Below are 26,459 nucleotides of genomic sequence, written 5' to 3' on the forward strand. Positions count from 1 at the left end.
TGCAGTCATTGGTCATGGTGACTCATTGTGGGCATTGCTGGGCGGGTAGTCTTTGGAGCTTCATAAGGGTCTGCCCAAGATTTGTGGTTTTGATTCTTAGTTTTTGGATGTACTTTGTGGATCAAGATTTCTAAAACTGGGTGTGGGGCAGTTGGAGATCTTGTTTTCCTCAGTGGTGGGCTTGCCTTCTATCTCAGAAGCATGTCTTCTCTGAGGGTTGCTGAAATTGGAAAGATTTCTGGCTCTTTCTGTGTGAGCCTGTGAGCTAGAGCCTATGATTTTCTTAAATCAGCCTTCTTCCTGCAGTTTCTGCCCCCTACAGGTGTTCCCACTGGCAGCCTGAAGGCTTCTTTCCAAGGTGGCTGCTTTATAAGGTTAGCAGGCCTTGCCTCCCACAATTCCAAGGCAGTGTTGGTATCTGGTGATGGAGGGCTGAGTGATCTGAAACCCTGGGAGAGTCCCATGACCTGGACCAGCCTGTCACCCAAACACATGTGCTGGTGGTCTGTTTCCCACCTCTTATCTGTCATTCCTGCCATTAAGGGTTAGTTGTGGGTGGTACAGCTAGGGCAGAAATCTTTATGTAAATAAACCCAGAGACTCCAAGGACAGTCTGAATCTCATGTGCAAACATGCCAGGATAGAGCACATCTTTGTGAGACTGAAGAAGTGAATGCTGGTCTTTGGGTTGCCCCTGCAGCAAGTTCTCTCCTCCCCCAGGTCCCTCAGGGTTTTCATTCACTCCTGGCAGATAGTTCTCAACAGGCAAGCAAGTCCCTGAGGGCCCCAGGGCCTTATTCCCCTGTGGAGTCCTGGCTTCCCCTTCCTGTGGCCTCCCCATTTCCCTTTGATGCTTGGAGCTTCCTGCTTTGGGGGATGACCAGGGAGAAAAGGTCACAGTGTGTGCTGGGTCCAAGACCAGAAGGAGGACAGGGGAGTGGACCCTCAGCCTATTGCTGCAGCAGCCTCATAGTGCAGACTGGATCCTCTCAGCCCAGGAGTGGGCAGGGAACCGGCACCCACGGAGAATCCAGCATGTGCCTGGCCCTGTGATTGTATAAGGATGCCATTGTTTTCCCCTTTTTACAGATGAGAAAACCGGGGCTGAGGTTGGGTCAAGCTTTAGCCTGCCTGGAACCGGGATTCAGCCAAGGACTTCTGGAGATGGGGCTTCCTGTCGCGTCTGCTCTTGTTATAGGGAACTATGAGTCCTGGCTTGTCAGGGGGGCAGGTCTCTCAGGAGGAACTTTCATATCCTGCTTTGCCCTTCGGCCCTGAGAGGAAAAGTGTTCTAGAAGTTGGAAGTTTTGAAAGCTTGGGAAGATGTGTGGAGTTTCCCTGGGCTGAGGGGCTCCTGCTTTGACAGGGTAGAGCAGGTGTTGGATTTCAGAGCATTCCCTCAACTGAGTGCCCTCAAGAGGGAGGGACTGTTAGTGGAATCCTTCAGGGACTGTGCACACTGCCAGCCCTTTAGGCATGTTCAGGCTTCCCAGTGCAGGGGCTTTCCCCAAATGGCCTTGAAAATGCGGAGATGCCAGCTTGCTTGTGACTTGGTTGGATTCCTTGTAGAGCTCGTATTTGTTTTGCTCCTTGTGGCCCTTCATTGAAGCGAATCACTGCCACTTAAAGTGCTCCCTGGGCCTCACATTCCCAATACCAGGATGCTCAGAGAAGCATGGATGTTAGAACTTTCAGGTTGGTACCTTTCCTTCCTGTCTGAGGAGTACCCAGGACCTTGGGGACTGTCTGCTTCAGGTTTATAGATCTGGGTCGGATACCCCTCCCGTGGCAGGGCATGGCCAGCACTCCAGGATCTTGAGGAGCCAGGATCTGCAGAAGGGAAGGCAGAAGTGCAGGTTGGAGAGGCTATTAGATGTTATTAGCATGTAATAATGTTACTTAGCATAGTTCAGATAAGTGTATGTCTTCCGAGGGTGGCCGTGTGGGAGCCTTGGCCAAAGAGTGGCTTGGGCTTATTCCTTAGGAAATGTCTGGCAGCAGACCTGTGGCTGTTGGGCTCAGCAGAATAGGAATTGAGCCAGGCTGGGAGGCTTGAGGAGGTGGAGCCCTTCTCAGTTTTCTCTGTTATAAAGTGCCCTTGGGTAGCTGGTGAGACTTGGAAAAGCACTGGGACTACTTACTCATCTGTGCAGATGGCATGCATAGGGCTGGGCACAGGCATAGCCGCCTGGGTACTCAGGGATGACCCATGGGCCTGGCCAGCCAGTTGGTACCCACTTCCAGAGCCTGTCCTGGTCTCTCTCCCAGCCCTGTTTGCTCTTCTCTACACATGGCTTCTCCTTAGATGACTTCACCTTGAGCTCTTCATTCTTGGCCCTCTCTCTGCTGGGTGTGCTGTCATCCCAGTGGTGGCCATTGGGATGGAGTGCGGTGAGGAAACATGCTTGGGTTGCTGGAAACCTGGCTACACCCTGGCTCACCTACTGTCCGCCTCTCAGGACCCCAAGCCATACCCCACTGTTGTAAAACGTTTCATGGTTCCATGACTACTCCATTTGGGCCTTACAGCTTTGCTTCCTATTTTCTGCAAAATGAGAGCATTTAGCCTTTGCTTTACATGCTTATATGTGGATGTGGCAGTTTTCATATTTAATATAACTGAACCAAAACATTGGAAGTAAGTATTGTTTTTGTAGCTAAAAAAGATTTTATTTTATTTTTTTAAAGATTTTATTTTTATTTATTTGAGAGAGAGAGTGAGAGAGAAAGCACAAGAGGGGATAGGGTCAGAGGGAGAAGCAGACTCCCCACTGAGCAAGGAGCCCGATGCGGGACTCGATCCCGGGACTCCGGGATCATGACCTGAGCCGAAGGCAGTCACTTAATCAACTCAGCCACCCAGGCGCCCTGCTAAAAAAGATTTTAAAGGAAAAATATATTTAGTGTTTTTCATGGATTTAAAGACACCCATGTTTACAGATACTTTGCCATTTCTGAATGTTGGGTGTGTTTGCAGTGGATGGTGACTGACAGGAAGGGGGTTCTTAGTGGTGCCTTAGGTAGATGGTGGTGCACCTCGAGTTGCTGTGGTGTCACAAAAGAAGCTATTCATAGACCCTCTGTGATCTCGGTGGCTCAGAAGCAGTCACTAAAGGACAGCCCCAATAATAGTAACTTATAATAATGTCACGTCTTCTCGTGGGTTTTTGGAGGTAGGAAATCTGTTTATAGGGGAGTAAGTATCTAGTCTCTGGTAAGATTGATGGAATGACATGCACCTGGCCATGGGTCCTGACTAGGAAGATCAGGTATGGGTCTCCTTCCCAGTCAGGCACCTGGCTTTTGGCAAGAGGAATCCTGAGGAACCAGAGCCTCTAGGGAGCCCAGCAGGCATGGCTCTGGCCTTCCTGCTGCGGGCAGAGAAGCATTTTAGTGTCCCTCTGCTGAAAAGCAGTGGCCATGCAGGGCCATCCCTGGGCTGAGGCTGGCAGTAAGACATGCCGTCTCTTGGCCATTGTTATCTCTGGGCTTGATGGAACAGGACCGTGGAGCTGAGAGTGACTTTCGTTAGACCAGAGAGTGGGTGCCAACTTTCTTGGGTTAGGGGCAGAAATAGGTGTTTCCCAGAGGTGAGAGTAGTCATAGATCAGCCCAAGCAAGACGCAAGCCTTGCTTCCCTCTTGTCAGCTGATGGTAGAAGTTTCTCTGGCAGCATTCCTTTGGGTACCTTGATTATCACCAGTGTCCCTGTGGAAAAGGACTTCTACCCTAAAATAGGAGCACCTGGGAGGTGCTGTTGAGTGCAGTAAGGGGGTGAGCTCCTCAAGGCCTGCTTCTGGGGCCTGGGCTCTCCAAGGACAGAGGTAGGCTCTGTATATTTCCCAAACTTAGTTGACTAAAGAACTCTCCTTTAGAGAGACTAAAGAACTCTCCTTTAGAGAGACCAGAGCTCCTTGGACTCTTTGATCAACACTGTTCTAGAGTTCCCCACCCTGGGTGTTGCCATTTTTCCTGAGGTTTGAAAAGCAGGGTTAATTAAGACGTTAGATATGGCTAGCTGAATTGCCATCCAGATGTGTCCCACTGTACTTGAATGTATGTCCAACTGACGTGGTAGTTGTAAGTGAGGCATCTGGGGACATTGAATTGTCCCTTGCACCCAGGGCCATGTGCATTTCCACTTCTGGGCAGGAAGGGCATATGACTCGAGCAAAATTGTGGTGTCTACAGAGGGCAGGGAGAAGTCTGAGACAGGGTTGGAAAGGAGTGCTGAGGGATGAGACACTTGGACCTGACTCCACATGCCAAGTGGGCGAGTAGGTGGAGGGCATATAGCTGTTGTGAAACCTGCAATGTTCTTGAGCTCCATGGCATCAGTTCTCTGGGACGAGATGTGTGTGTGAGTGCCATCACTGCTGTCTCCCCATGGTGTGGCCTTGGGCAATCATTTGCCTTCCAAGCTAGCCTATCTGGCAGCCCCAGTCTTTCTTGACAGATGAAGGAGAGCTCTAGGAGAGGAGTTGGTTTCCCCAACAGAAATTCTGAGTTATACCTTTAGCCTGTCGCACAATTCAGGCTGGGTCAGGGAGGAACTATTGTGATCATTGTCAGCTTATGCATCGACAGTACCCCTTAACTCATGCTGGTGTCTCTTTTAGGTGTCAGCAGCGGGGAAAGAGGCCTTGCCGTCCTGGCTGCACTGGGACCCGCGCAGCCACACCCTGGAGGGCCTCCCTCTCGACACCGATAAGGGTGTGCATTACATTTCAGTGAGCGCCACGCGGCTGGGGGCCAACGGGAGCCACGTCCCCCAGACATCCAGTGTGTTCTCTATCGAGGTCTACCCCGAAGACCACAGTGAGCCGCAGTCTGTGCGGGCGGCATCCCCAGACCCTGCTGAGGTGGTGTCATTGGCCTGTGCTGCCGACGAGCCTGTGACCGTCTTGACAGTCATTCTGGATGCTGACCTCACCAAGATGACCCCAAAGCAAAGGATTGACCTCCTGCACAGGATGCAGAGCTTCTCAGAAGTGGAGCTTCCCAACATGAAGCTGGTGCCCGTGGTGAACAACAGACTGTTTGACATGTCAGCCTTCATGGCTGGCCCGGGCAATGCGAAAAAGGTGGTGGAGAACGGGGCCCTGCTGTCTTGGAAGCTGGGCTGCTCCCTGAACCAGAACAGTGTGCCTGATATTCGTGGTGTGGAGGCCCCTGCCAGGGAGGGCGCGATGTCTGCCCAGCTTGGCTACCCTGTGGTGGGTTGGCATATCGCCAACAAGAAGCCCCCTCTCCCCAAACGCATCCGGAGGCAGATCCATGCCACCCCCACACCTGTCACTGCCATCGGGCCTCCAACCACGGCCATCCAGGAGCCCCCATCCAGGATTGTGCCTACCCCCACATCTCCAGCCGTTGCTCCCCCAACAGAGACGATGGCCCCTCCAGTCAGAGATCCTGTTCCTGGAAAGCCCACAGTCACCATTCGGACTCGAGGTGCCATTATTCAGACCCCGACCCTAGGCCCCATCCAGCCCACTCGGGTGTCAGAAGCTGGCACCACGGTTCCTGGCCAGATCCGCCCAACGATGACCATTCCTGGCTACGTGGAGCCCACGGCCATCGCCACCCCTCCCACGACTACCACCAAGAAGCCACGAGTATCCACACCCAAACCAGCCACGCCTTCTACTGACTCCTCCACCACCACAACTCGAAGGCCGACCAAAAAGCCACGGACACCCCGACCAGTGCCGCGGGTCACCACCAAAGCTCCCATCACCAGACTGGAAACTGCCTCCCCGCCTACTCGCATCCGTACCACCGCAAGTGGGGTTCCCCGTGGAGGAGAACCCAACCAGCGGCCAGAGCTGAAGAACCACATCGACAGGGTGGATGCATGGGTGGGCACCTACTTCGAGGTGAAGATCCCATCAGACACCTTCTATGACAATGAGGACACCACCACCGATAAGCTGAAGCTGACCCTGAAGCTTCGGGAGCAGCAGCTGGTAGGCGAGAAGTCTTGGGTGCAGTTCAACAGCAATAGCCAGCTCATGTATGGCCTGCCCGACAGCAGCCACGTGGGCAAGCACGAGTACTTCATGCACGCCACGGACAAGGGGGGCCTGTCTGCTGTCGATGCCTTCGAGATCCACGTCCACAAGCGCCCACAAGGGGACAGGGCTCCTGCGCGGTTCAAGGCCAAGTTTGTGGGCGACCCAGCCCCAGTGGTGAATGACATCCACAAGAAGATCGCCCTGGTGAAGAAGCTAGCCTTTGCTTTTGGGGACCGCAACTGCAGCACCATCACCCTGCAGAATATCACCCGGGGCTCCATCGTGGTGGAGTGGACTAACAACACGCTGCCCCTGGAGCCCTGCCCCAAGGAGCAGATCACCGCGCTGAGCCGGAGGATCGCGGAGGACGACGGGAAGCCTCGGGCTGCCTTCTCCAATGCCTTGGAGCCTGACTTCAGGGCCACGAGCATTGCTGTGACAGGCTCGGGCAGCTGCCGGCATCTGCAGTTTATCCCCGCAGCACCGCCCAGTAGGGTGCCCTCGGAGGCGCCGCCCACGGAGGTGCCAGACAGGGACCCCGAGAAGAGCAGTGAGGATGACGTTTACCTGCACACGGTCATCCCGGCTGTCGTGGTCGCAGCCATTCTGCTCATTGCCGGCATCATTGCCATGATCTGCTATCGAAAGAAGCGGAAAGGCAAGCTCACCCTTGAGGACCAGGCCACCTTCATCAAGAAGGGGGTGCCTATCATCTTTGCAGACGAGCTGGATGACTCCAAGCCTCCACCCTCCTCCAGCATGCCACTTATCCTGCAGGAGGAGAAAGCCCCTCTCCCCCCTCCTGAGTACCCCAACCAGAGCGTGCCCGAGACCACTCCTCTGAACCAGGACACCGTGGGAGAGTACACACCCCTGCGGGATGAGGATCCCAATGCGCCTCCCTACCAGCCCCCCCCGCCCTTCACGGCCCCCATGGAGGGCAAGGGCTCCCGTCCCAAGAACATGACCCCATACCGGTCGCCCCCTCCCTACGTGCCCCCTTAACCCACAAGCGCCTGGGTGGAGGCAGGGGTAGGGCAGGGCCCTGGAGACAACACGGTGTTGTCTGTGGAGACCGGTGGCCTGCAGACCATCGCCCACTGGGAGCCGACACCTGACCTGGCACACACTGACACGCGCGAGGCCTGGCTGAGCCCGCCCTCTCTGGTCCTCCAAAACCCCAAAGCAGCTGGAGAGACTTTGGGGACATTTTTACTTTTATTTTTTGCCTAACAGCTTTTTGTTTGTTCATAGAAAATTCTTTGCTGCGGTTTTGATGTCTGGCTCTGAAAGCACTGTTTGGAGTAGAGGTAGATGAGGGAGCAAGGAGCCGTGAACGAACTCGCAGGCAGTGCTGGGCGGCCTCCCGGCTCTCTGCGTTTTGCCTTTAACACTAACTGTACTGTTTTTTCTATTCACGTGTGTCTAGCTGCAGGATGTAACATGGAAAACAGTAGCTAAAGATTAAATTCAAAGGACTTTCAGAAGTTAAGGTTAAGTTTTTACATTTAATCTGCTGTTTACCTAAACTTGTATGTATAATTTTTGGGTGGGTATGGGAAATTGCTTTGCTAAAAATAAGCTCCCAGGGTGTTTCAAACTTAGAGAAGACCAAGGGACAGTATTTTTTATCAAAGGAATCCTATTTTTTCACACTATGTAAACTTGGTTGCTCTGATATGGCAGAGCCTGACTGGGGGCCTCCCGGCTGTTGCTCTGGGGCCAGGGCCCTGGTGCTGGGCTTGTTCTCCCGCTCTTGCCAGGGGCCAGAAGCTGGAGGGGCCTCTTGGCCGTGGACATCCACACCCCCACCCCATGCACGCTAGTGGCCCACCACCAAGGGGTCTTCATTTCCATGGAAAAGGGACTCCAAGAGGCAGTGGTGGCCGTGGCCCCCAACCTAGGTGCTCCAGGGTGGGCCGGCTGCTCGTGGGGGTGGCTGGGGAGGTCGAGGGACTCGACCACGTCAACATACTTTCTTTTACCCTTCTTCTGTGTGTTTTTTTTTTTCCCCCTCCTGAAAGGAATATTATGGTTTTTGAAACACTCAGTGGGGGACATTTTGGTGAAGATGCAATATTTTTATGTCATGTGATGCTCTTTCCTCACTTGACCTTGGCCGCTTTGTCCCAACAGTCCACAGCCCCACCCTGACCCACCCCACCCCTCTTCTCTGGCACTGCAGTCCCGGGCCTTGGGCTGGGAAAGGTCTGGTGGCGGGGGAGGAGTGCCAGCAATAGTTCATAGTAAAAATCTGTGGGCTCTCAAAGCTAATTTTTTACTAAAGTTTTTATACAGCCTCAAATTGTTTTATTAAAAAAAAGATTAAAAATGGTGATGCTTACAGCAGTTTGTACGAGCTCTTAGTGTTGATTCCATGGAACTGACGGCTTTGCTCATTTTTTTTTTTTTTTACCCCTTTCTTTTCATAACGGTTTAAATTCTCAAATTACACTGGGCCTCTTTTGCCTTTTTTAGCAGAATGTCCGTGTGTCCATCTGCATCTCTGTCCCGTGACTCAGGGGTGCCCACTCTGCTTTGATTCTCCTCCTTTGGAAGAAACCATTTTGAGCATGACTTTTCTTGATGTCTAAGAGTTATTTTGGGTACCTTTTAGGGAGGAATGCCTTTTGCAATAATGTATCCCTTCCGTGATCGAGGGCTGGTGGGTGGACCCAGGCTCCCTTTGCACACCGAGCAGCCACTTCTAAGCCATATCGACTGTTTCGCAGAGGATTTGCATGTGCTGCCTCAGGAGGGGAGGGCTGGTCAGAGAGGAGGGGGTCTCCGGCCTTCCCTTCTCAGGAGGGTCTTCCCCCTGCGCCTTTCCCCACAGGGCCCAGCCTCTCCGCTGCCCAGCCCTTGGTGGGGTACTCAAGTGAGCAGTGCCCCTGTGCGGGGCGGGGAGCCTGTGGCTGAGGGCTCAGTGGACCTCTGGTGACCGGGTCTCGTGCCTCCCTGCCCTGATCCAAGCCAGAGTTTCCCCAACGCCCCAGAGTTGAGCACAAGTGGGGTCTGACCTGGTGAGATTATTTTTGATGACCTCATCAAAAAAATAATTCCCAATGTTCCAGGTGAGGGCTTTGAAAGGCCTTCCAAACAGCTCCGTTGCCCCTAGCAACCCCACCACCGGGCACTGCCACGCAGAGACATGGCTGGCCTGGAATGGCGTGTTGCCATAGCAACTGGAGGCGCTGGGGCAGTGAACAGAATAACAACAGCAACAATGCCCTTGCAAGCAGCCTCCTCCCCTGAGCGCTGGGCTGGCGATGGCCGTCGGGACTCTGTGACACAGAGCCAATCTTACATTCGAGTGCTCACCAACCACTGACATGTTTTTATTTCCTTCTATATGATTTTAAGATGTGTTTTCTGCATTCTGTATAGAAACATATCAAACTAAATAAAAGCAGTGTCTTTATTACAATGCCTTTGCCTCCAAGCATCTATTTCCCTGGCCCCTGCAATGTTGTAGGATATGAGTGGGGTACGGGTCTGGTTTTTATGTGACAGAGGGAAGACGGGATCCAGCCAGGCCCATTCAGAGGACTTGGAGGTGGCCTTCGTGCAGCTGACCTCATGGCCTCCATGCCTTATCATTTTTGTGCCCCTGAGAGGGGTGGGTGTGTGCTCACAGCTCTCCTTACCACTCCTCTGCCTGAGCTGGCAGAGAAATCGTGAGCTTCAGTTTCCTCATCTGGGAGGACGGTGGGAAAGGTCCTGCCTGCCATAGCTGTCTGCCCCAGCATGGGTAAGCCCCTGCATTCCCACCTCAGCTCCTGCCCCAACTGTCTTGCAGTCTCGGGGCTGGCCAGTCTCCCAGGGAGTCTCAAGAAGGCAGGTTTAGCCTTGGCCTTTTAGTGGGGAGAAGGGGAGAACGGTTTCTGGCCAGACTGTTCTGCCCTGGCTGGGCCTATGTGTTCTAGGGGCCTGCCCCTAAGTGCCCTGCCTGGGATGGACAGGCCAGCTGGGTAGCATGACTCAGTGCCCAGGAAGAGGCTCTGTTGTCCTGGGACACTGCCCAGGGTGTGGGAGGCAGGGGCACAGCAGCTGTGTCCAGTGGCAGGGTCAGGAGCCATTGGTCACAGAACAACTGATACCTCTTCTGGGCTTGCTCCCACCCCCACAGGGTCCTCACCATCTCCACCTGTAGCCCCCAGGCTGCTTCTCTGCTCATCATCTTCAAGACCCAGAGCTGAGACCTATCTCCTATTATTGTAGGTGGAGTGAGTTCCAACAAGTACTTGTGGAATAGCACACTGGGTAAGCGCCAGGAAAGGCTGTCCCCAGTTCAGGGACATGGGCTTCAGCCCCTAGGCCTAGCAGCAGGGGCCCAGGAAATCGCCCTGCCCTTGCTTGCTCTGTTGGCCTCAGGAAGTTCTGCTTAATGTTTAACCCGAAACCACCAAGTGGACTCATTAAAAGGATTCCTGGCTTCGGCAGAGAATAGTGAGGTCAGCAGGGCCAGGAAGAAGAGAAGCCACAAGGGCCTCTGGCCCCTGCGTTGCCCTGCTCTTCTTTGGGAATATCTGATGTTTGGACCGGCAGACCCCTCTCCCCAGCACTCCTGCAAAGTATGTTAACTTCTTGGTAGGAGTGGGACTGTACTCAGGTCTGAGCTGGAGAGAGGGTGATGGAGGAAAGGAGCAGGAAGGAAGGGACACGGTTGAGGAGGGGACAGACCCACAGGAATCTGCCTTCCCTTATACCTCTGGCCCAGGGCAAGTTCCTGGGATCCCTCTGGCCTGGCTTCCTTGTCTGTAAGGTGGGGACAGGACTGGTCTCCCAAGGGGTTCTAAGACACCCTGATAATTGGGATAGAGCCACTCCAGACACATCTGCCTGTAAAAGGGACAGAATCTGAGTGAGGCTGGAAGAATCTGCATTCTCTCCTGGTGTAGAAGCACTTCATTGGGTCAAGATCCTTGGGCTAGGCCTGGACCAAAGCTGTTGGCTAGGAAATACTGGGATGTCTAGGAGCTCCTCTAGAATACCACTAGTTTGGTGGGAAGACTCCACATGACTCATCCTACTGCAGCCCGCAGCCTGGCCTCCGCTTGTTCCCAGGCTGAACAAGCTCCTGGGAGAGGCCCTTTCCTAGCCCCTCTAAAGCATGGAAGGCCCCACTCCAGTGTCACCCTTTTGAGGGTGAGCTTCACTCCTTTCTAAAGATTACTGTATCTTAAAAATACCAGTGGGCTGGGGTGCCTGGGTGCCTCAGTTAGCTGAGCTTCCAACTCTTGGTTTTAGCTCAGGTTATGATCTCTGGGTCATAAGATGGAGCCCCACGTCAGGCTCCACGCTTGGTGCGGAGTCTGCTTGAGATTCTCTCTCTCCCTCTGTCCCACATCTCTCTCTCTCTCTCTCAAATAGATAAATAAAATCTTTAAAAAAATATCAATTGGGGCGCCTGGGCGCCTCAGTCGGTTAAGCATCTGCTTTGGGCTCAGGTCATGATATCAGGGTCCTGGGATCAAGTCCTGTGTCCGGCTCCCTGCTCAGAGAGGAGTCTGATTCTCCTTCTCCCTCTGCCTCTCTCCCTGCTCGTGCTCTCGCTTGCTCTCTCAGATAAATAAATATTTTTTTAAATACCAATTGGCTAATGACTTAACTCTTTTCCTGCTTTGCTTACCTTTTTGATCACCATCTTGAGGCAAGGTGATTGAGGCCCAGAGAGGAAAAGCATCCAGGTCCTGTGGCTAGTGCAAGGCAGGTTCGATTCTAAACACTTTAGGTTTCTTTTCCCGATTGTAAGATTTTGTTCATACTGTAGAGCAGCAAAAAATTATCTGAAGTCCCCTCCCACCCCACTGGGGGGTGCTGGGTACCATTTCCCTTAGGGGGACCCTATAAAAGACCCAGAAAAGATAGGGCAAGAGACTTAAAAGTGGGGGTTCCCATCTGCTGGGGATGGGGTGGGCCCACGTAGAAGCAGCCTGTGGTGAGGGCAGCATGAGACCCGGCCTCTGGGGCCCTCACTAGCTCTACTGCCCCCAGTTTTGGTGAAGGTGACCCTGAAGTCTCAGCTGGGATGGAGCGAAGCTGGTCTGATCGTGTTCCTGTGGAAGGTTCCATGTGGCCAGGACGGTGCCCCTAGGTGGGTTCAGGGCGGTGATGGGTGTAGCTCTCAATCTTAGTTGTTGCTTCCTGGTGGCCCCCAGGTGAGCCCGGCAGAGTGGATTGTCAGCTTCTTCGGGCCCAAGAGGCGGACAGTGCCCGCGGGCTCCCACGAGGTGGCGCCAGAGGCCTGGGTAAGCCTAGCAGCGGTGGGTGGGCTGGTGAGGGCGTGGGGAGAGGGCGAGCCGGGCGCGGCCCGCTGTGGGCGGGGCTCAGGCCTCCCGGGAGCACCACGCGGAACCCGGCCGAGAGCGCAGCTGAGGCGGCCCCCGAGGGGACTGAGGCCTGCAGGAGGGCAGGGCTGAGCCGAGCTGTACGCAGGGCCAAGGCCGCAGGGGAAGCAGCTGGACTGGGGGCGCCGCCGGGCCGGTCCTTTTTCGCTCCGCCACCGCTGCCCAGCTCCCAAAGGCACCGGGACGAGTGTAGCTGGGGTTCAGAGCCTGTCCTTCGCTGGGGCCTTGCTCCTTAGGAAAGGGAAGCTGGCAGGGAACAGGAGGGGCGAATCTGGGGCCCAGGCTTTCCTGATGGCCTCGGCTCCTGGGGCCCCGCCGGCAAACCTCGAATTCTGAAGTACGCAGGCGGGAACCAAAAAGGATGCTTCCTTTGCGCACTCGCTTGCCTTAGCTTTTGTGTGTGGCGCCTGCACACAGTAGGGCTCAGCGCTCGAAGGGTGCTCCCCGAGTCTACCCTTCCTCCGGCCTCGGAGCTCCTGAGCGCATGGCCTTAAAGTACTGTGGGGTCTGAGAGGTTCCTGAATGGAAGTAGGGCCCTCCAGTTTTATGGTTGGGGGGGTGTCCCCCTAGTCCCTGGGGAGACACTTGGCATTAGAAGCAGACAGGGATGGGGCCGGAGATTATTGATTTTCTCTGGATTGACCCTGGAGTAGAGGCACCCTGAAGCCCCAGGGAACACCTTACCCAAAGCTACTTCCACAACCCTGGGCACACACTGGGGCAGCTGGGAACATCCAGTTGGCAGCCGGCCAAGGCTCCCAGGGCCAGAGCTACTGTTCCTGTTGCCTGCCTTCTTTCTTCATGGTGTCACAGCCTCAGGCTATAGAGGGCAGAACCCAAGTTTGGGACTTGCGGAAATGGCTGGGAACTAAGGTAGACAGCTCCTTTTCCAGGGATCACTCCTCACTTCACTGCCTACTTCCCTCAGCACCTCTGTTGCAAAAGGTCTTGGGAGAGAAAGGTGAAGAAAGGCAGGTGATGGCAGGGGTGGGGAGGTCCTGCTGGGAGGTGGCAGCAGCTTGGCTCTGGCTGTGCCTCAGGGAGGACCCCCTTTGTCCTGGATGAACTCACCCTCAGGGCACAACGGGCCTGGTTGGGCCGGGCAAAGAGCTAGGTTTGGAGGATGCCGACGGGGATGGGTCCTGCTCTTGTTTGAGGAGCACGTAGTGTATAATTGTGTGGGGGCTAAGAGTTGGGCAGCTCGGCCTTCTTGTGTCCCATACAGTGATTAGAATGTAAATGAGAGGCGGAGGAGGCCATCACTGTGACCCCAATCCTCTGACTCAGCAACCCCTGTGCCCCTCAAGCCCTGCCTTGGCTCCCAGGTGGCACATCAGCTTACTCCTGGACCCCCAGCCTCCTCAGAGAAGCCTGGGTCAGGCAGGTGTAGGAGAGTGAAAGAGTCACACTCTGAGCCCCGAGAAGATCCCTGGAGCAGACAGGGGATGGGGGTGGGCTTGGTTGGAGTAAGCAAAGATGGGGGGAGGTGGGGGAGGCTCAGCTGAATACAGGGTCTTTCTGCTCTTTTGGTGGCAAATGGTGGATGCTCTTTATCCAGGCTTACTAGGAATTCCTCAGTCTGCACTGTCAGCTGTCCATGCCCATGCCAGGCCACCCCGCTGAAGGAGTTATTAATACCTGACTAGCAGAGGTAACCCAGATGTTGCTGCCCACCTGATACCTGCTGCTACGCAGGCCAGAAACTGGGGGAGTCAGGGAGGGCTCTCCTCAGATAACTGTGAAGCCCGAGTCTGATTCCAGTCCTTACAGTCCTCTGGCCACACCCCCTGCTATAGGGAAGGACAGTGGTCCTACACTGAGGGCCAGCAGTCACACCCTCCAGGTTCAGGGCCTGGTTTGAGGAGCAGCCAGACACAGGTCAGACTTGGAGGCTGCAAGCCCAGTGAGGGTAGGGGAGGCTCAACATTCTTGGTTTCTGCTCTACCCTGGGGGCCCCGCATGGTGCCATCCTTGTCCTGGGGCTCAAAAGTACCAAATTTAACTGACATTGAAATTTAACTGAATTAGGGGCACCTGGGTGGCTCAGTGGGTTGAGCATCTGCCTTCAGCTCAGGTCATGATCCCAGCGTCCGGGGCTTGAGCCCCACATCGGGCTCCCTGCTCGGTGGGGAGTCTGCTTCTCCCTCTCCTGCTCCCCCTGCTTGTGCTCTCTCTCTGAAATAAATAAACAAAAATCTTAAAAAAAAAAAAAAAAGTTTAACTGAATTGAAATCATCCAACCTAGCCAAGGCCTAAGGGACTATGGACCTTTCTCCTTGCCACAAGGCTTTTGCTTCACCATCAGACACCCTGCCCCATTCTGTCCCTCTTTGTAGGAAGGCAGGAACTCTTCCAGGGGTTTCTGGAGGCTTCCTGGGCACTCGGTAAAGATGACAAGGGAAACAGGCCCTATTACAATCCACTCAGATCAGGACAAAGATGAAGCTCAGTGGAGAGAGTGGCTATGTCCCACGGGCTAAAGTCCGTGGTGGTAGAGTGATTCTCAGTAATGTGCTTGGGTTTGCAGCAATAGAGCTACAGAGGGGTCAGGAGGTAGGGTACCGTCGAAGAGACTTCCCCAAAGAAATGTGGAACTGAGTCTTGTGGAGGCGCTGAGCAAACTGCGCATTCCCTCACGCCGTCCGAGTCATGTCCGGAACCTCTGTTGCCCATGGTAGGGCATGGGGGCTGGTTAGGAGATGACATACAGGCATGACTTTCCACCTGGGCCTGTTCCCCATCCCTGCACCCACCTCCTCATCCATGGAACAGAGGTAGGTGAAGGCAACTCCAGGGGAACTGGGATCCTGGTGGGCAGGATTGCAATAGGGATCGAGGCAGCATTTTGTATAGTTTATGGGAAATTATTTGTGTGCCTGTCTTTCTCCTACCAACTGAGTGCCTTGAGGCCAGGTCCCACAGTCTTCTCTGGGCCTGGCAGTGAGGAGGAGTTGGGTGTGCACTGGCTGAGGGATGAGTACGTGCATGCATTAATGAGATAGTCAAAGCTTGCCAGGAGGCCTGTCTGGGGGAGTGCAGAGGGGCAAGGAAAGCAGCATGTTTTGACTTGGATGCTTACAACTTGGATAAAATGTGTCTTTGTTATTTTTTCTTGTCATAACAAGCCTTTGGAAGCACATAACTCTAATAGCAATGGGGCCTAATTAGCTTTTTGGGAGCCACGCATTGGCAGTGGGGTTAGGCTGGTAGCAAACATTTCTGATGATTTTTTTACTGGCTTTTTTCTCACATAATGCAAATAAAGATTTGCACATCACAACAGGAAAGGAATTATGCAGACAATGCATCAAACAAATTCTATACCTTCCAGCTTCATTCCCTTTTCCTACTCTGCCAAGGATCATGGATCAGCTGGAGACCTGGGTACACAAACAGGGTTGTCCAGGCCAGCCCAAGTGGGCTGCTGAGCGGGACAAAGAGCAGGTCTCTTGTTTGTAGCTTTATACCAGCCTGAGGCTTGCTTGGGAAGCTGCCTTATTCTTCATGGAGTGTGTGGTACTGACAAACCTCAGCCAGTGGGGAAACCCTGTTTCTTGGGGCTTCCTTCCTTTCTTCCTCTTCAGTGCTGTTTCTTCATGCCAGAGGACTGGGGGCAGGGAGGCACTTTCCTGAGTTGCTTCTCACTGGGAGGTGAGACAGGCTTCAGCAGCAGCAGCAGCAGCAGCAGCAGCACAAGAAATAGAACAGTGCAGAGCCCAGGAGCCTCCATACATAGAGCCAGCTCTCCCAGCCTCTCTGGAACAGTCCAAAGCCCATGGCATCACGTGGTCCAGAACTGTCCCCAGTCAGCCTTCCTCATTCTCCTCCACCTTCATACTCTCTACCTCCTCTTCTTGCCCTACAGAGCTGACGGTTCTTCTTCATCCCTGTTAGCATCTTCATCTTTGGATTGTGAGCCTCTCTGTGGAGCCTGTCGACTGAAAGTAGCAGCCCAGGGTGAACTGGACTGCGTGGGGAAGCAGGAAAGCTCCAGAGCCTGCACTCTGCCCCTCCTCACCTTCCTGGGGCTCATCTGCTTGTTGCCTTGCCCATGGCCCAGCCGGCATCCAGGTGCAGCTCCTGGGGTCCAGCATCTCTTCATTCTCCCAAGATTTGCCTTCCAATGACTAAGTGTTTCCACAAATCCCAGGAGTGAGCTGGCTCTGACTGGGCCTTTTCCTACCTGGATGGATTTTTTTTCTGCTTCCATTTTCCCTCTAGTTTTTTACAAGTGTTTGAGAGCACAGACTGGAGAAGAAAGTGGACATGTATCCATCTGTTTCAGCATGTGGGCTGATTGCCTTCTCATCCGGCCTTTCTCCAAAATGACTGCCAGGTGTCACATCTCCCAGTGAAGTGGGAAGAAGATACCTTCAGCGAGTGAGGTTTAGGGGGCTGGGAAATTTCCCCAGAGTCTCCAGGTCCATCGTGTTCCTGGCTGAACAGCAGCTGGATCCAGGAAGGAATGGTACCAGACATACCACACAAGTGGTTTGCACAAACTGAGAGATTTGTTTGTTCGCTTGTCATAAGGTCAAGCCTAGTGAATTCTCCTAGGTGAGCATAGACAGCTCATCTACAGCTCCTTCACCAGGAGAAAGTCTGGACCCAACCTTAGCACCCTCCCAGTTACTCAACAACCTAAATGCAGTGATGCAACTGCTACAGCCAAAGATCCCTCTGGGGTGCTTTTAAACCTGGTGGCTGGTGAACCCCTTGGAAGTGCAGCTGAGGGAAATGCTCAGGGTCATATGGAGAACCCAGCCCAACCATTAGCCCCTGAGGCCCCACTGAAGGCCAGCCTAGGGGATAGGACAAGTCAGACAAAGTCCTGCTGTTGAGGAGCCCCTACTCTAGGTCAAGAGGAAGGAAACAACCCCTGAAGTGTGAATAAAAATGGGAGACTGAATCAGAGATCCAGACAATTAGAGGCCAGCACCATCCCACAGCCAGCAGGAGTCCCTGGGCTGGATACCAGGCGTGGCTGTGCACAGAACAGGCATGTTTCTGGGTATGCTTTTCAGAGAAGTGGAACTGAGAGTTTGAAAGGAAGGTAGGGGCACCACTAACCTGCACTTCCAGGTCCTCCTAGGTCCACTGTATTGTGTCATTTGTCACTAAGGTAGCAGAGACCCTGGAGGTCTGCTAACAACCACGAATCCACTCTGAGGAGGGCAACTCCCCAGGCCCGCTGGCTGGGTAGGGCTAATTACCCCCGTTGGAACCAGGGTCATGTTGATTTAAATCTGTGGAAAGCCATAGCTCCTTTGGCTTCTACAAAAATAGAAAACAAACATCTTTCTCTCCCCTGCTTCCAAGTAGCCCAAACCACACTGACTGGTGTCTGTGAAGCCTGAAGAGCCTGGATTGAGCCAAGGTCAGGTCATTGGCCTGCCCCCAGTGCTTGTGTTCCTCATCTTCCCCAGGAGAAAGGGTGTGGCACAAAAATCCTCAAATCCCAGACCACCTACCAGTAAGACAACTAATAATGAAGTTGGTCATATGTATGCCAGCCACTTGACTTTGTGTTTTAACTACCTCAGCCACTCTACCCTCACAATCCCTGTTAGAGAGGCTGGCATTATCGGAAATTTGCAGGCTAGGAAACGGAGGCTTGACAAGCCCAAGTTAGTTGCTAAAGTCTCACCTGGGAAGTGTCAGAGCTGAGATGTAGATTGTTGTGGAGCCTAGATGTGTACACATAGTCATCAGACACTCACAAAGATGAATTAAACCAGGAGGAAACACAGTGAGGGCCATGATAACACAGGCAGAGAGGCTCTCATTGTTCCAGGCAGTCAGGGAGTCCAGGCTTCATGGAAGCTCCATCCCAAGAGCTTGGGAAGAGCAGAGCTTGTTAGGAAGAGCAGCTCAGAGTGCATGGGGAAGGTCCAGCCAAGGTCTGTCCATCTGCTGGCTATCGGTGTTTAGTGGGATCCTCAGGTTATTCCTGGGGAAGTTAGAACTGCTGACATCCCATGTGATATATTCCTCACCATTAGGAGAATTAAATGGGTTTGTAAAATGGGTCCAAGTTTACTCAAGTTTTTCTACACAGCCACAATTTATGAAGCCAGGAATAGTTTGGAATATAGTCTGTTATCATCTAGGAAATATTTACCCTCAGGAAAGTACAGGTTTGTATGAGAAGCCATGAGGCAGAGCATCCTGAGTAGTGTGCAAACACTGAAGTCTGTGGAAGTGAGATAACGGAAAAGTAATTCGGTGAGCTCTCAGGTTAATGCAGAGGCAGCTGCAGCCTCTCATCTAGACAGTCTCCGGGAGCCATAACTCAGGGCTCTGAGAAATATCAACTCTTCTTTCCTATCCTCAAGGTCACTGTCTCAGGGCCTACAGAGGCAGCCTTCCATTTGGCTTTAGGCCAGCCCTGACACACCCTCCACCCTTCCCAGAGACACTGCCTGAGACCCCTGTCCCATGGGACCAGGCCCTCAGCTTGAATCCCAGATGGTTCCCATGGCTATCTGGATAAACTCTCCACTACCCAGCTGGCCTTCGAGACCCTCACAATCTGGCCCCATCGCCAAGTATCCTCTGTCTCTGTCCCTCCATGACCTTGCGCCTCTGAACATCCTCGTTCACTTGCCTTTCCAACTCCTAAACATTCTTTGAGGCCACATTCGGTGGCCCCTCTCTGAGGCCTGTCCCCACGAAGCCTGCTGGCTGGGGCACCGAGTTTTCCCAAACGACAGCCCCTACTCCGAAGTTTCCCGGGACAGGAAGCGCCACTGACAACAGGGCAGGGCACGGCGCGACGCCCCCAGGGCCCCTTCTTGTGGCCGGTACCCCTCCATCCTGGTTCAGTGGGACGCCACCGCCAACCCCCTCTAGGCTCCAGGTAGCACACGCTAGCGGCGTCGTCCTCGAAGGGCGCATGCGCTGGCGGCGGCTGCTGTTTCCCGGCGACCCCGCCGCTGGCTTGTGGATACGCGTCTTCACTGCCTGGCTGAATCGCGCGCGCGCGCGCGCCGGGGCGGGGGAGGCGGGGGGGCGTGTGCAGGGTAGGGCCGCGCGGGCCGCGCATGCGCATGCGCAGCGACAAGCGGCGGCGCTAGCCGAGCTGGGAGATGGCGGCGGCGGCGGCGGCGCCGAGCGTGTGAGCAGCAGCCCGGGAGCCGCCGGCCCGGGTCCAGCACGACCCCGACCCCGCCCGCCCGCCAGCCATGGGCAACGAGGCCAGCCTGGAGGGCGGCGCTGGCGACGGGCCCCTGCCGCCCGGAGGCACCGGCCCTGGCCCGGGCCCCGGCGCAGGAAAGCCGCCTTCAGCACCTGCCGCCGGCGGACAGCTCCCCGCTGCAGGCGCGGCGAGGGCAACTGCGGGACCACCGGGCCCAGGTCCCGGCCCCGGTCCGGGCCCTGGCCCCGGCCCCGGCCCCGGTCCTGGCAGGTAAGCGCGCGTCGCGGCACCTGGGGTGAGTGGGGGGGTGGCGGGGAGCTGCAGCCTGAGGCCGGGGCCGGGGCCCGCGACCCCTCGATGTAGTCTGTACAGCGAGGTCAGACGTCCGGCCACACTTTGAACCCGGCCCCATTGGCGGGAGTCGGGTGGTCTCAGAGAGAGGTCCTCTCTTTCAAGCCACCTTGCCCAGGTAAGGCAGGATGGTGAGTGAGCGCAGGGTCAGTGAGGGCCTGCAGACCGTGACTCCGTCACGAACCCCAAATTTGCTAACCCCCCAACGCTGGGCTTAGGAGGGGCTTATGTAACCTCGGCCAAGTCCCTCCGCACTGGGGAGCAGTGGGATGGAAACCGTCCTCCCTGTCTGCTGGTGTCTGCATGTGTCCATTGTGTTGGGCCAAGGAAAGAGCACAATGGGAGTGGCTGTCAGGGAAGATAAGTGTCACTGCGAGGAACAGAGAGATATGGAAATAGTTGAACCATGAACTTGGTCATGCACTTTCCTCGGGAATTTAGTGACTATAATCATCTTTGGAGGAAGGGAAAATGCCACTAGACACCAAAAAGTACTTATTTAGGCTCAAAATATGAACAGGGTCATGTGCTTTCACCAACGTTTAGTGAAACACTCTTAGGTGAGGCAAAAATGCTATTGAAGCATCTATCACCGAATATGTTCCTGTTGCCTTATGATTTAGATTACCACCTCAAACCAGGGAAAAACTGAAACCCACATAGGATGTTTTTAACAGAACATATCTGATCAAATACTGTGAAACCAGCTTGTTTAAAATGTATGCCAACTGAGGTCCCACGAAAACACTCAAGTGGTTGTGAATGCAATGGAAGGGAATGCCAATATATGATAGATTAGTAGATTGAAAACTCCGGAAAGCTACCAAGAGACAACAGGATAAAATGGAAGGCATTATCTTTACACCAAATGGGCCTAGGGAGTAGCAAAACCCTAGGCGGGGAGGTGGGGGGAGGGGGCACTTCTGGTTCCATGTGAGTCTGCTGATCATGTTGCCTTTCTTTTCTGTGTGGGAGCACACGAACTGTGAGGGAGCATGATTTTTGATTCTTCAGCTGTCCAACTGTGCCTCTCATGTGTTTATTTCCTCAGAAGTCATTTCTTAGACAATCAACAGTAATGAAAGGCTCTTAATAGCCTAAAACCTGAGGCAGACAGGCCAGCCTGTGAGCACCCTCTTTAAAGGGGGAATCTGCCCATTTTACATTAGCTATTAGAGTAATGCAATTGGTTAGCCTACGGTTCTTAGCACTGCAAATACTGTCCATCTTGCTGCGTGTTGAGCTGCTGTTTGAGTTTTAGCTTGAGGGAGCCTCACCCAGGCTTTAGAGCTCGCTCTCCAAGGGAAAGCGTCTACAGCTGAATGGAAAAACACCCTGTTATTGGTAGTTCTCTATATGGGGAATTTGACATTTCTCTTCTGGTAACCAAACAGGCTGCTCTGCTTATAGTTTACCTGATGTTGCGGAGCCAAGCATGTGACATTTTGGAAAGATTTGGGCAGCTCAGAGGGGCAAGAAGGAGATTGGTGTCTACTACTCATATTCCTTTTTGGGGTTTCATTTCTACCCCATCTATGCATTCTGCTATAGGGCAGACCCATGAACTACTGTAGGTTGAGGAACCATGGGGCTCCTGTTGGAGTTAGTAGTCACATAAGTTGCTCCGGGCTGTGGGCAAGCCTCACCCATGGGCCGGTGGTGCTAACGTTCTATGGCTGTCAAGCTCAGGGTGATCTGGCTACTTGTCACCAATCAGGACTAGGGGCCCTTAGGAGATGGGATTTACTGCTTCAGCTGATATTCAGCTTGTCGCAGTACCTCACATGAGCAGCACCTCCACGGTATGTCTCTCCTTCAGCATTAGAATGGCTTCTGCTTCTCACCAGAGCATCTCAGGTACCTGATGCTAGGTTAAGCATGTTCTGTTCAGAGAGGCTACTGAACAGATTGGCCCACCGATAGAGGAAAAGCCCCGTGACATGTGCTTCTGGGCATTCAGGAAAGAGCAGTGGCACAGTTTCAAACAGGCTTGCAAATTTGGGGGCAGTTGGAAGCCTCATCGAGGCAGGTGGAGGGTAGGTAAGGGCGAGATCATTTTACTAACCCCAGAGGGGAGTGGAACTGAGGTTCTGGGGGAGTCGATCACTGGCTCTTTCCGGTTGCCATATTACTCCTTGGTACCCCAGAGTTAGTCTCTTCATCCTCATACTGAGCTCACTTGGGTTCTGTGAGGGGGTGGCTCTGCCATTTATGACTGAAGAGCCTGACTTGAATCCCATAAGTGGCAGCACCACCACACCCGTAGTGCTGCCTCTTAGCCTGTTTGGATGATCTGGCACTTTGGGCATCGGGGAGCCCCTCAGGCGGGGCTCTCTGCTTCTGGTCTCAGGGTAGTATGTACAGTTATAGAGGTTGTGCCTTTCTCAAGAAGTGCCAGATCGGAGAAGGCTCTACTGTCCGAGCTGTAGGCCCTGGTGTGGGCTGCATCCTCCTAGAGGAAGGGGCACCTTTCATTCATTCATTCATTCATTCACTTATTTTTATGCCTGATGTACAGTGAAGTGCTCAAGTTGATGGGATTTAACCTATGTACATACCCATGACATACCACCAGTTCAAGATGAAACTTTGTCAGTACCCCAGAAAGCACCTTTTTAAAAAATTGCACAAAGGAGCCACATAAACCAGTGACAACTTATCTAATCTATAGTGGACTTGGTGTGGACTTGACATGTTCTGACATTTGCAGATTGGTCTTCAGTCAATTAGCCAAGGTTTATTTACCAGTATCGAGAGCAAGCACTGTGCTGGGCTCTGTGGAGGGTCTGGAAGGGTATACAGTGCTCCCCGGTCCTCTAGCATCTCACAGTCTGGTTGGTGAGACAGCCCTCAAAGAGCCAAATCATGGAATTTGGCTGGGCAGCTCCGTATCTGAGCAGCTCAGGCTGAGAAGGCTCGGTGTCTGAGCAGCTCAGTGTCTGAGAAGTGCCAAATAGACAGTGCTTATAGAACGGTTGTCAAGTGAGAAGAGTGGAGAGGCTTCAAAAGAAGGAGAAACCCAGGGCATGCGGGAAAAATGGTGGGGTTCTGAGATGTGGAGAGGGAGAAATAGCATGAGGAATGTGGTCTACATAGGTAGGGTCAGCGAGCAGAGAATGGGGCCAAGTGCAGGGGTGTGGAGGAGAGCTGGGGCAGACCAGGCGAGGCAACTTTCCCTCATTACCCATCAGAATCCCTGATCACCTCGAGGTTGCCTCTCACTCACTTCCAGCTCATCTGCCGTGGAGACATCTTGAACCAATGGCAGCGGGCACACAGAGCCTGGTCGTGTGCTGGACGGTGGGTGAGGCTACTCTGTGAACCACCGTCCGAGTTCCTTTCCCAAAATGAGTTTGTCATAATTCTATCCCAATAAGAAAACAAAAATAAAAATAAATGGGTTTGTCAGGTATAGTATATCCAGTCTGGGATTAGCCAGACTTGTTTACTGTATCAGCTACCAGTTAGGCTCTAGAAAAATCTGGGATTCATGTGTAAGGATGAAATGAAAGGATATAATTGCCAGGTTTAGAAATAACAGCGCTTTATCATTCAGAGATCCTGTTGGGCCCCAGGAGCTGGATTCTCATGGGGGGCATGACATGGGGATTGTACTAAAGTGACCTAACATCTGAATGGTGATGATGTCAAAATTTCACCCGAAGGGGCAGCCATTTCTCATCTTTTGCCAGGGAGAAAGGAGCAGCTTTGAAAATAGAGCTTTTCCCAGCATCGGTAAGACTCATAAATTGCTGCTAAAAAAAAAAAAGTTATGGAGATGTTGGGGAAGAAAGTCCATCTTTTTTTCTTCTTTTTTTTTTTAACTCTTTATTATGGAAAATTTCAAATCTACATAGAAGTTGAGAGAATAAGCTAATGAACTCCCATGTTCCCATTGCTCATTTATCACCAACTCATGGCTGATCAAGTTTGTCTGTCTTCCTCACCTGCCATCCTCCATGAAGGCCACTTCCAGACATCCCCACATTGCATCATCCGTATTTCAGTGTGTATTTCTAAGACATACGGGCTTTGTATGAACGTTACCACAGTACCACGATCACACCCAAACAGGAAAACGGTTCCTTCTTCCTTTTTTTTTTTAAATTTTAATTAAAAAAAAAATAATCTCTGCACCCAACATGGGGCTTGAACTCATGACCCTGAGATCAGAAGCTGCATGCTCTACTGACTGACCAGGTGGACACCCTGATAACCATCCCTTCTTCATTGCAGCAAATACCAGTCAGGGTTCAGGTTTTCTGATTATCTGATGAATTTATTTTTACAGTCTATTTGTTTGAATTGTGATCTAAACAGGGTCTACACATTGCATTTGTTGGATACATTTCTTGAGTTTCTTTATTTTTTAAAGATTTTATTTATTTATTTGACAGAGAGAGACACAGCGAGAGAGGGAACACAAGCACAGGGAGTAGGAGAGGGAGAAGCAGGCTTCCCGCTGAGGGGGGAGCCCGATGCGGGGCTTGATCCCAGGACGCTGGGATCATGACCCGAGCCGAAGGCAGACACCTAACGACTGAGCCACCCAGGCGCCCCTCTTGAGTTTCTTTAAATCTGTAGATTCCATCTCCTTTTTTTCCATCTTGCAAGATATGACTGGAGGACTGAGTCATTTGTCCTGTGTTTCTTGCATTCTGGATTATGCTGATTGTATCTCTGTGGTGTCATTTAAGATGTTCCTCTGTTCCGTACTTTTTCCTTTAAGCTGGAACTTGTATCTAGAAGCCATTCAGATTCTAATTTCGTTCTTTTGGTCAAGAAATTCTAGCTTTTTAAAAAAGTTTGTTGAGGGCTTTGGCCGTGAAGGGGCTAGGAGTTCACTGAAAGTAGAGCCAGACTTTGGACTAGTTTGGGAGCCAAAGAATGATGCAATGGGACACTTTTCTGTTCTTTTTTTTTTTTTTTTCTAAAGTTCTTCCTCTGAGTAGGTTTGGTTCTGGGTTTAAGAGGGCAAAGCTTTCAGAGCCCTTGGGTCATGCCTTTTCACCCAGCTTTGGGGAACACTCCCTGTATATGTGAGTAGTAGGCTGCTAGGAGATAGGGTTTGGGGCTTCAATAAATCCTCTCTCTTCTCAGAGGTCCTGCCCTTTCTTCATGTCAGTGATAGGAGTGGGGAGAGACAGACCCTACTATGTGAACCTCTGGCTCACAGGTTTAGGCCCACTATATGTAGGCTCTTTGAGGGGAAATCTGTTCCTGGAGACTGTGGCCCATCGGCAAGCAGTTGGGGCTGACTGGGGAGGTAGGTTGGCAAAGGCGTCACAACAGTTCTGACTACTCTTACTGGAGGTCTGCTTCACCGTGGACACTGTGCTCCATGTTTTTACACATACTTGTTCCTCACTTCCCCTGCCTGGCTATGCCGCTCTTGTAGGCCCCGTCTGTCTGGGTCTTACTCATCCTTCCTGCCTGGGGACTCACTGTTTACAATGGTGACATGGTGGCTGAGACCTGCCTGCCTACAGCAAGGGCCAGGTGTCACTTTAGGACTTGAGGTCTTCCTGGTGAGCTGGGACTTGGTGGACAATCTAGCCACATAGGGACTCCTGCCTGGGCCTCTCAGTTGGTGGCAGGGGCCTATTCTGCTGGCATTGATACTGCATTGGTAAGACTTGCTCAGGCTCCTTTCCTGCCTCGAGGGCCCTCTCCTCCTCCATTCACCAGCATGGTGGTGGAAGCTAGTCATAGCCAGGGAATGAGTTGGCGCCATGGCCTCTGGGACCTGTGGTAGGGGAGATGGAATTCTGGTGTCGCAGTCCCTGTGGCTCCCTTCTTGCAGATGGGGCCTCTGGTGGGTGTCTGTTGCCCCATGGCATTCCTGCAGCTTGTGTGTCTTATACATTCGGTTCTGGTCAGCTGTACCTGTGTGGTGGAGCCAGTAAGCATGCTCCCTGATTCATCTGTGCTGTACCTTTAGCCCCAGGCTGGTCGCAGCACTGGTCTGATCTCACCATCTCTTCTTTGCTCTTATGGGTATCTAGGCTTATTAAGAGAGCCTTGCTCTAGAGGAGACCCCTTACCTGGTACCTCCACTTCTTTCTAACAAGAGTGTCACATGGAGGTGTATTGGGAGCTTCTAGGGAACTCTAGCTCACCCTGGGATGAATCCAGAACGTTTTGGGTTGTCCTGGCTGCCCCTGAAGTGGATGGGGCTGCTGTTGGGGCCCAAGGTGAAGACTTTTCCCTGAGCAGAAGTAGAAGGGTTAGCTTCTGGGACTTGGCCCCCAACCACTGAGGTGATCAAAAAGCCTTAGCAGCAGCTCATGGAAGGATCACCCAGTCTGGGACTACCCCTGGACCCAGAGTTGCTCTCCCGTGCCGTTGTCTTGGGGAGGGAGCTATCCCTTCCTAGGATGCTGGAAGAATCAGTAAGGCATTTGGGTGCTTTGGAGGTAAAGGGGGTAAGGAAATTTCCTGAGGGTCACACCTATACATTCCATAGATTTGTGCATGCAGGGAGATAATAAGGGTCACCTGCCCTTTTTGTATATGGGGCCAGTTGTGAGGAATTTCTACAATTAAGCTCTACTTAGCAATAGGAGGATTTTAGAGAGAAATTTTATCCATGTATTCAGGAAA

At 52.9% G+C, this 26,459-nt stretch overlaps 2 protein-coding genes across 7 annotated transcripts in view; both read left to right on the top strand.

The window, feature by feature from the left end:
* The window catches only part of DAG1 (dystroglycan 1), a 71,196-nt gene extending 61,752 nt beyond the window's left edge, over window positions 1-9,444 (top strand). For all 4 annotated transcript variants that reach the window (XM_027585091.2, XM_027585090.2, XM_027585092.2 and 1 more), the window contains exon 3: window positions 4,620-9,444. In XM_027585091.2, the coding sequence (XP_027440892.1) occupies window positions 4,620-7,022 (2,403 nt within the window). In that variant the 3' untranslated portion in view covers window positions 7,023-9,444. The remainder of the gene's footprint in view (window positions 1-4,619) is intronic.
* Window positions 9,445-19,464: 10,020 nt separating this feature from the next.
* Window positions 19,465-26,459, top strand: part of BSN (bassoon presynaptic cytomatrix protein) — a 90,496-nt gene continuing 83,501 nt past the window's right edge. For all 3 annotated transcript variants that reach the window (XR_003518194.2, XR_003518195.2, XM_027585019.2), the window contains exon 1: window positions 19,465-19,775. Coding sequence is in view for 1 of the 3 variants with exons in the window: in XM_027585019.2 (XP_027440820.1) it covers window positions 19,552-19,775 (224 nt within the window). In the remaining 2 variants the exon portion in view is untranslated. The remainder of the gene's footprint in view (window positions 19,776-26,459) is intronic.

Source organism: Zalophus californianus, chromosome 1 (assembly GCF_009762305.2).
Source record: "Zalophus californianus isolate mZalCal1 chromosome 1, mZalCal1.pri.v2, whole genome shotgun sequence".
NCBI classification, from domain to species: domain Eukaryota; kingdom Metazoa; phylum Chordata; class Mammalia; order Carnivora; family Otariidae; genus Zalophus; species Zalophus californianus.